The sequence below is a fragment of the Balaenoptera musculus genome, chromosome 9 (genome assembly GCF_009873245.2).
Source record: "Balaenoptera musculus isolate JJ_BM4_2016_0621 chromosome 9, mBalMus1.pri.v3, whole genome shotgun sequence".
Taxonomy (NCBI): domain Eukaryota; kingdom Metazoa; phylum Chordata; class Mammalia; order Artiodactyla; family Balaenopteridae; genus Balaenoptera; species Balaenoptera musculus.
In genome coordinates, this window is record NC_045793.1 from 47,292,896 (window position 1) to 47,302,012 (window position 9,117).

General features: G+C 45.5%; 1 protein-coding gene and 1 long non-coding RNA gene across 2 annotated transcripts in view; one reads left to right on the forward strand and one right to left on the reverse strand.

Moving 5' to 3' along the window:
- The window catches only part of ZNRF2 (zinc and ring finger 2), a 94,395-nt gene extending 91,534 nt beyond the window's left edge, over positions 1–2,861 (reverse strand). The window contains exon 1 of the mRNA XM_036863496.1: positions 1,537–2,861. Within this exon, the coding sequence (XP_036719391.1) occupies positions 1,537–1,987 (451 nt within the window). The 5' untranslated portion in view covers positions 1,988–2,861. The remainder of the gene's footprint in view (positions 1–1,536) is intronic.
- On the forward strand, positions 1,791–3,583 carry LOC118900771. Its single transcript, XR_005021220.1, has 2 exons — positions 1,791–1,917; positions 2,868–3,583. It is a non-coding gene; the product is annotated as an uncharacterized LOC118900771 (long non-coding RNA).
- The last annotated feature ends 5,534 nt before the right edge of the window (positions 3,584–9,117 follow it).

Sequence of the window (9,117 nt, forward strand, 5' to 3'; positions counted from 1 at the left end):
GCCTTTATTCTTGCACTAATCTGCCATTCTCAAGAAACTGTCTTTTGTTATTCTTCGATGTGGTGACTACAGTACCTTCAGCTGTGTTAATTATGAATCACAAATCACAGTATGGTCAGCACTAGTTCTTTCTCTCAAAAACAAAAGTTTTTTTTAAGGGCCAATCTTAGGAAAAGTCAATATTTTTAGTTACATGGCAGAAATCACTTTATAACAAGTAATTAAAGTAAGGTGACTAGAGAGTTGTTCTATATTTTGAATACACAAACCAGTATTAAGATGGAAAAAACTAGACATGTCATTCCCATTTTTAATTTATGCTAAAGGGAATGCTGATAGTACAGAACAGAGCAGATAAATTACATTATTGAATATTCCACTTTACCAACCACCTACTCAAATTTCTCACATTTATAAGCACATGAGTAAAAGCGGTACAGAAATGGAAATGATGGTGTTTTCACTATTCATCTGTGCTCAACTGTGAATGTAGGTAATATCATGATGCATAACGCAATGATATGGAAACGTTTATCTTCTATAGTCTGCATCTCTAACCAGAGTTAACTTCTACTTCTTTTCATGAACTGGGAAGGGAGGGTGTCTTAATTCATTTATCCTTAACCGTTTTGACAAAAAGTTCATAAGCATAAAACATAATTGAAGAGGTAGAATTTGTTTTCCTCAGATCAGGGGCACCCTTACCCCTGTTTCTACATAAACACGTATCGTTTAACTACTAAAATTTCCATTTTTCAGTGTCTTTCCCTGAACTCTAGTGAACATGGCTTTTCAAAAGCACCTAGGGCTTTTACTGCATCTTGTAGGCAGAGTTATGATAATTAGTTTATCTTCTTAAGAAACTGTTTTCAATTTTTTAATGCTCTGTCCAAATTAAGCAGGACTCACATTAACCATTATCTAAAGTAGCAGTTTACTGGGGTTAAAAATATACTTTTCATTAACACATTCATCCAATTAAAGTGTACGCAATAGGTGGGACTATTTACAGACATAAGAATTACAGTTTTATATATTAACAGTCACTCCAAAGGCGATAACTCCCTTCTTCTTCAAATACTCATCTGTTCATTTCAGACTCTGACTTTTGGCCTTTAAAAACTGCTCACCACTCGAGTCACCAGATAGAACTACATTTAGCAACGGGTCTCCTCCTGACTTCCTGCTACTAAAACCCACAAGCACCAGGGTGTTGCGTCGGTTTGTTTTTAAAACAGTATTTGCTCCCTTCACCTCCGGGGGGCAAACAAGGTCCTTCTGGACTAAGGAGCCGCGAAGAGGTGACGGTGCACGCTGTGTTAAAAAAACCAAACGCAAGGGTCGCGCGGCAGCAGCGCTGCAGGGGTTAAGAGGCGATCTCTCTCCCCCCACTCCCCCCCTCAAGAGGGGTGACCCGGCCCGGCAGCGCGGCGAACCCCCGGCGCCCAAGCTGAAGGAGAAAAGGAGAAGGGTAAAAATAAGCGCAGCCGCGGCCCACGTGCCGCCCGCGGGAGCCAAGGAGGGAAGGGGCCATACCTCCAAACATGTGCGGCGAGAGGTGAGCTGGTAAGGAGCCGATCACCAGGCGTGGCCCGCCGGGACCCCCGCCCGCCGGCCGGTCCCTGCCGCCGCCGCCGCCGCCGTCCTCGGGACTGCTGTGAACCGAGTCCTGGGAGCCGTACGGGCCGCTGCTGCTGTTGGGGATGCTGAAGGTAGACTGCGCCGCGCGGGCCCCCGACGCCACGGTCCCCACGGCCCCGCCGAGGGAGCGGCTGCGCGGGGCCGCCGAGGCCGCCGCGGCGCCACCGGAGGCGCTGGGCTGGTGCGCGCCGGGCACCTGAGCCGGAAACCTCCCGGCGGCCGCGGCTCGCGCCCCGCCGCCCGCGGTCCCGTTGGCCCCTCCGCTGCTGCTGGAAGGTAAATCCGAGCCCGAGTACGCGCGGGTGCGGCCGTTAGCAGCGGCCGGGCCGCTCTGCTTGGCGCCCATGTCCGCCCTGTCCCGGGCCGGGCCCGCGCGTAGCGCCCGGAGCGCCGGGAGGGGGGGAGCGAGCGCGTGAGCGAGAGGGCAGGGTCGAGGCGCCGAGGCCGGCGCACACAGAAGCCCGCACGTCCAGGGCCGCAGCCCGGCGCCCCGAGGGGCGGTCTGCGCCCGGCGCGCTCTTCTCGGCGTTGGCGGGCGAGACCTGCTGCCTGACAGGGGGCGCGGGAGACGAGGAGAGGCGGAGAGCAAGAAGGTATCGGCTCCCGTGGGCGCCGCTCGCTGGCTCCGGCGGGAGGGGCGGCTCAGGTGGCTGCGCGGCTGCCGCTGCTTTCGGTTCTGCTGCGCCGCGACGGGACGCTGCCGCTCTCTGCCGCCGCCGCGCTCTGCGCCGGGAGCCTCGGCACCGCCTCCTCCCGGGCGGCCGCCGCTACCGCCGCCATCCTCCTGCTCCCACGGCGGCTCGCGGGTGAGTGGGAGGCGCCCGCCCAGACTCAGCCGAGGCCACCTTCCCTCCTCCCCCAGCCACCCAGCTGTTATTAACGGAGAAGGAGGAAAAACGGGTGGCGCGTGAGGGGAGGACGCAGGAGGGGAGGGAGGGGCGGCGCGTGCTTCCCGGCAACCGTCACCGCGCTCCCCCGGTGAAGGAGGGGCGGGGGTGGGGGGGAGGTGGGCCACGAAGGTAGGGGTGCCCAGGAGGGGAGGAGGTTCTGCAGCCCTCTCACCGGAAGGCGGAGAAGCTGCGCTGCTCCGGGATGCGCCAGGGCCCGAGTGTTTGGGTCGCGCGCGGTGACCCCGCCCCCTGGCGCCGCCCAGCGGATTGGCTCCTGCCAGCCTGGCCCCGCCTCCCCCAGCCGCGGCCTTCCCGCTTCGGCCTTGTCTCGCCTAGGTGCCTTGGTGTGGTAGGTGCTGCCAGCCGCGGAATCGGTGATGGACAGGTCGCTGGCCCCGCCCCCTCATGCAGGGAGCGCGCCCCCCTCTCCAGCGCAGGGCCTACGCCGATTGGAGGGACCGAGCCCCTCAGAGCGCCAACCAGAAGGCGGCCCCTCCTGCCGCACGTGGCCCTCGGACGCCGGACCGGACCGTGGGTCTACTTCACTTTTTTCCAGCTTGGGGCTGGGAGTGGCTCGGTCCTGTGTCCCGAGTCATTTAGTTTGGGTGGGTGTCAACTTCCTCCTTGGTGTTACTCCGAGTGTGTCGTTTAAGTAAAACAGAAGCTCACCAATGCTGATGATAAAAGACTGAAAACAAAAGAAAGAACCGAGGAGGCAGAAGCCAACTTGATCTGAATTAGATCTATCCCATTTAAACACTCTGAGTGTGGAGAAAGCACGGAGTTGATAGAACTAAGGATAATCCAGCCTGATCTTCAGTTGTAGGGCAAAAACTGTGGCGCAGAGAAAGCACCCGATTCGGGAGACCTGGGGTCTAGGTCTGGGACCAAAACTAAGTTACGTGTAATAAGCAAATTATTTTACCTTTTTGAACTTTAGTTTTCTTACCTGGGATCTTGGTATCAAATCTCGAGGGTACCTGCTGCTTTAAAATCCTGTAATTTCTCTAAAATGGCAATTAATAAAATTCTCACTCCATTCGTAACTGTAATGTGGTGTCTTGGTAGCAAAGCATGGTCTGGATACCCAGTGGACAGCCTGCTCTGACCCTCCCATTTTTAAAATGCCTAAAAGTGTCCTCTATATGAAAATAATTGCAACTGGTGTTTTTTGTACAAAATGCAGATGTAAATACTTTATCGTTTTTCCATATTTGTAATGAGTCATTTATGTAATCATTTTTATCAAGCTTTGTAATGATTTTTATCACTCTTTGAGGTATGAGAATCAAGTTTTTAAACAGAAGTGAAGGATATATGTATAGATATTGATGTGTTATGTGTGTGTGTGTATATATGTATACACACACACACACAAACAAAGCTACTCAATTCAAATCTAACATTCTTTCATCTTGGGTATGAGCTTACTGAAACCAACGTTTACTTGGTAAGCAAAGAAAAGTTTGAAACACCAAAGTGTTACCAGAATGACAAGCTCTCATTTAAGAAGGCATCTAGTGATTTGATCCTATTTAACTTTTATTGAATGAGGCCTTGGGTGCAGAACTGTGGTTCAGCAGGAATTTGTCACCAATATGGCAAGAACTTACTGTTAATAGAGAAAAGTAATAAACTATGATTTTTAAAAAGGAGTAAAAGACTTTTGCAAGTCTCTGAGGAGCTAACAACTGATAAAGAGTTTCATACTCATCATTATATACTTTATCATGTATAAAATTTTATACATCATTTATACATTATGCATTTTAAAAGTTTAGATAACTATAATATGGAACAAACCCCATTTATTAGTTAAAACTATTCAATGGAAAGATTTAACTCTGTGACTCTTACTCATATCCAGATTTAGTTATACTTTGCTTCATCACATCCAAACCTATATTTTTAAGTGATTTTTACCCAGACATTAATTACACCTGAAAAGCACTCAACATTTATTCATTTATTCCTACCTAGGAAAAAAATCCCCTTACAGTGCCAGGTTTCCAGCATTCACACCGCTCAAAACAGTTGGAATTTTACATTTGTTTGATTATTGATGTCTGTTTCTCACAAGACTGTAAGTTCCATGAGGGCATGGAAAGTGTGGTTTTTTGGCTCACTGTTGCAGTGCTTGACAAGCAGTAACCTCTAGGTAAGTATTTGTTGAATAAATGAGTAGTGAGAAGGCCATTTACAGGCTGAACATTGGATACAGAGGATAAAAATTGGAGTTGTAATGATCATTCATTCAGCTCATAAACATGTGTTTTATGTTACTCAGTGCCAGGGACGGCATCTTAGTCAGGGCAGGCTAAGCCACGCAGTGGAAACAAGCCCCTCAACCTCAGGGTCTTGATAGAATGAAAGCACGTTACAAGTTCACTTGGTACACCCTCTCATCTCCCTCTGAACAGTTCCCCACTTAAGTGGCAATCCTGGGTGTCTCTTCTCCAAGGGGTGACTCAGGGACCCAGGCTCTTATCTAGTGCTAAGCAGGCCCCTGGGCCCCTCACAGAGTCTGTCACTAGATCCTGTGCACCTGGCTGGCCAAAGAAAAGGGGCAGATATTGGAAGAAGTTTTGGCCAAGCCTGGAAGGGTTTGCATCCCTCTGCCCACTATCCATGTTGGCAGAAATGGTCACATAGGCTAACCTACCTGCAAAGGGGTCAGAAAATGCGGTTTTGTGTGTGTGCCCAGGAAGAGAAGGAAAAAATTTTGGCAAGCACATAGCAAGCATGTCTTTGCCACACACACGAACAATTGTCAGGCTATCAAATATCTAAGCTAGATATGAAATCTTAGTAAAACATTTTACAATAAACAAAGTTACATGAAAAATTTCAAGTGTCAGTTCCTGGTATTAAGCCATCAAAATATCATAAAGAAACATTTTTTGTGTCCGTGTGGATCAGCTAAATTCCTTCTGCTTTAAATTGTGTATCTAGAAACACCATCTAGCACAACTGATTAGTTTCAAAATAGAACATCATGTTAAAATGTGGTTATCCAAAGAAAATAAAAACACTAATTCAAAAAGATTAAAAAAAAAAAAAAGATGTGGTCATCATCTTGATTAAATGCCCTCTCCATATGGATCTCCCCTGTCACCCAACTCTTAACCCCATCGTCACAGGCTAACTTCAGTATTCCCACTCAGTGCTGTGTTAATAATCCCTTCACAGCACTGATCTTCACAGCACGATTGTATTATTATTGATCTTCTGGCTGTCATTAAACAACACTGTCCATGACAGGCCTCACATCTGTACCCCCAGCATCTAACACAGTGCCTGGGACCTGTGACGGTACAATAAGTGATCTGTGAATGAATGAATGAATGAATAAAGGAGTGAATGAATATTCCAGCTTCAGTAATGGTTTCCTGAAGGTCGCACATGACCTTATCTTCCTTGACATTTCCCCTGTGGTAGATGCCCCTTCTATTTCCTCTCTGGGTGGGACTTTTTGTTTCTTTCACCTCGAGGATTCTGGAGTTATGAAACTGGCCTGCTTTGTTCTTTCCTTGGCCCTCTTTCCTCTCTCCTCTGTCTCTCTCCAAACAGGAATCCACATTAAGCTGTCACTGTGTTTTATTGTCAGCCAAACAGTTCTGACTTCATTTAAAATTTGTAGCTTCTTTATTCTACCCTACCAGTTCTTCAAAAATTAAAAGTGCTGCTTCATCCAAATCAGTATACATGTATAGAACTGAACAAAGTTTTATGAGATCATACCCATGCTACGTGGGATGCACTCCAGTTTCTAGTCTATTCCATTTCACTTTTGTAAAATGCTGGTTACTGCCTGCTGAACTGACTTCATAACCCACTAATGGGTTGTAATCTGCAGTTTGACAGACGATGGTCTAAATCAGTGCTTTGCAAACTTTAGTGCATGAAAGAATCAACTGGAGACCTTGTTAAAACAGACTGCTAGGCCCTACCCTCAATGATCCTCCTTCCTTAGATCAGGGTTGGACCTTGAGAATGTGCATTCTAACAAGCAGCCCAGTGATGCTGATGCCACAGGACGTCCGACCGTCTTTGGAGAAGTACTGGTCTAAATGACACTCTCCTGTACATAATCAGAACTGTTGTTTTAATGTCTCAGTGACTCTCCAAGAGACCAGAGCCCCAGCTCTTTAAAATTTCCAGTATTTGAAGCTTTTTTATGCTTTGTTTTTCTTCCTCCTGACAGGGTTAAATGATGATATTTGACCACAGACTTTTGGGGTTCACAAGTAGTTTGTATTGTTAAAGCACTTCATGTTGACAAATTTGGTGACCAGAAACCCACACTGGAACAGATAAGCTAGTTGTGGGCTTCTCAATAAAAATACCTGACCAATCATTTTGCCGTTATCTAGTTGAATTGCAGTTGGAGTGAGTCTCTTCCCTTTGGCACTTACTCTTTTTTGTGCTTCTCTTTTCTCTGTTGCCCACTCTTTTAAAGCTGTGATGGATCAGGTCTTTGACACGTAGGACAGCAGATCTGCACCGGGCAGAAGACCTGTCACACCCCTTAATCTGCTCAGTTAGGCCCATAGCCTCCCACATGCTGTCCTGCAGTCAGCACCAGCCCTACACTGTCTGCTAAAGTCTCTGCCATCCCACTTTCCTCTCATTATAGTATTTAAAAGATGGCCATGGTTTTGCCTTCTTTTTGGGGGGGAGGGGTATTATATACTACCTAGTCTCCTTACCAAACTATAGGACTGTATGTATAATTACCTATCTTTAAATGGCTTTTTTCCTATTCTTATATTTCATTTTCAAAGAAATAAATGAGGCATCTAAACATTAAAATTTATCTTAATCCACCTACAAAAGATTTTAGTAGTGATTAGAAATTTAGATCTTAATAAAACTGAAGTCAGTTTAGAGGAATATTTAGGAATCGCACTGTTGGGTAATTTTTCAAAGAACATCAAAAATTTGGATAATATCTTTAACACACTTTTATTTTTCTGTCATGAGTAAGCCAAATACTTCCTTCCCTTTACTCTCATTGATTCTTTAATCAATCATACCTGTCTTCCAAAGGATGGAGCCATCATGAGAGGATTATAAGCACACACCATGAAGTATGTAAGCTCAGGCCAGCGTTCGCCCCTGGCTCTGCCTAGCACTGCTGTGGGGTTTAGGACAAGCCACTTAAACTGGCTAAAACTGTTTTCTCTGTAAAATGCAGATAATCATAATACCAGTTTCACAGAGTAGTTGTGAGTCTCAAAAGATTCAGTCTCTCTTTACTTTGAAATTTGTTAACAGATACACACATTTTAATCTCAATGTTATTATCCCTAGCAGGTTGTAATAATTTGCATGTTACCTCTAGCAGGTTGTGATATTGTGCAGTTTAATATATACTGACACTGACTGGGACTGATTTTACCACTTTGTATAATTTTTTTAAATTAATTAATTTATTTATTTATTTATTTTTGGCTGCACTGGGTCTTCATTGCTGCGCGCAGGCTTTCTCTAGTTGCGGCAAGCGGGGTCTACTCTTTGTTGAGGCTCGCGGGCTTCTCATTGCGGTGGCTTTTCTCTTGTTTCGGAACGCGGGCTCTCGTCGTGCGGGCTTCAGTAGCTGTGGCTCCTGGGCTCTAGAGCGCAGGCTCAGTAGTTGTGGAGCACGGGCTTAGCTGCTCCACGGCATGTGGGATCTTCCCAGACCAGGGCTCGAACCCATGTCCCCTGCATTGGCAGGCGGATTCCTAACCACTGCCCCAGGAGGGAAGTCCCCTATAATTTTAATATATATTGGCACTTGAGAATTTATTGGTAAAAATTGTTTAGTAGTAATTTACTAATAAGTATGTATATCACTACTCTAATATTGATGACAATATGACATGTCATGATGACAAACCTACATCTTTCTATCATTGGATGGATGAATGTGTACGCATGTATGTATATGTATGAAATGTGAAAAGAAATTGTTATTAAGAGACCAGGGACTAGCTATTTGAAATATATCTAAAGCTTTAAAAAAAAAACCTCTTGATTCTATAGGATAATTAAATTACGCTTTCACTAAGGAGTCTTCGGAGTCCTGAACAGGACTAAATGTGTTGTGAAAGCATTTCATGTTAATCAATCAGTGGCCAGATCCCTAAGCTACGTCAAACATAGATTCTGGGATCATTTTTCTCTCCAAATATAGCACGAGATACAATGTAAGCAACTACTAATAAAAATAACTTAATTCTTGCTTATCAAAATGATGTGGAGTATTAATAAGAGCTTAAATATTTATATTATGCTCTCTTCTCAATTAATCCACTTTGGATTGCAAGTAGTATTTTTTTAAAAATCTTTAAAAGCCCTTGTTTTAAAACCGTTAGTACAAAACGACCACAACGCATGATGGTTTTCCTCCATTATGAAGAAAACGCTCAGATTCCATACAGAATGTTTTAAAAGGAATCCCTGCTCTTTATGAGGGGCATACTGTTGAAAAAACACAACATTTAGTGGACAGGTGTGTCATGAGGTCAGTACCGAGGGGCATTTCCCTGCCTACAGAAACGAAGAACAGCTTGAAGAAAAAATAGCTCTCTGCTACAGAATG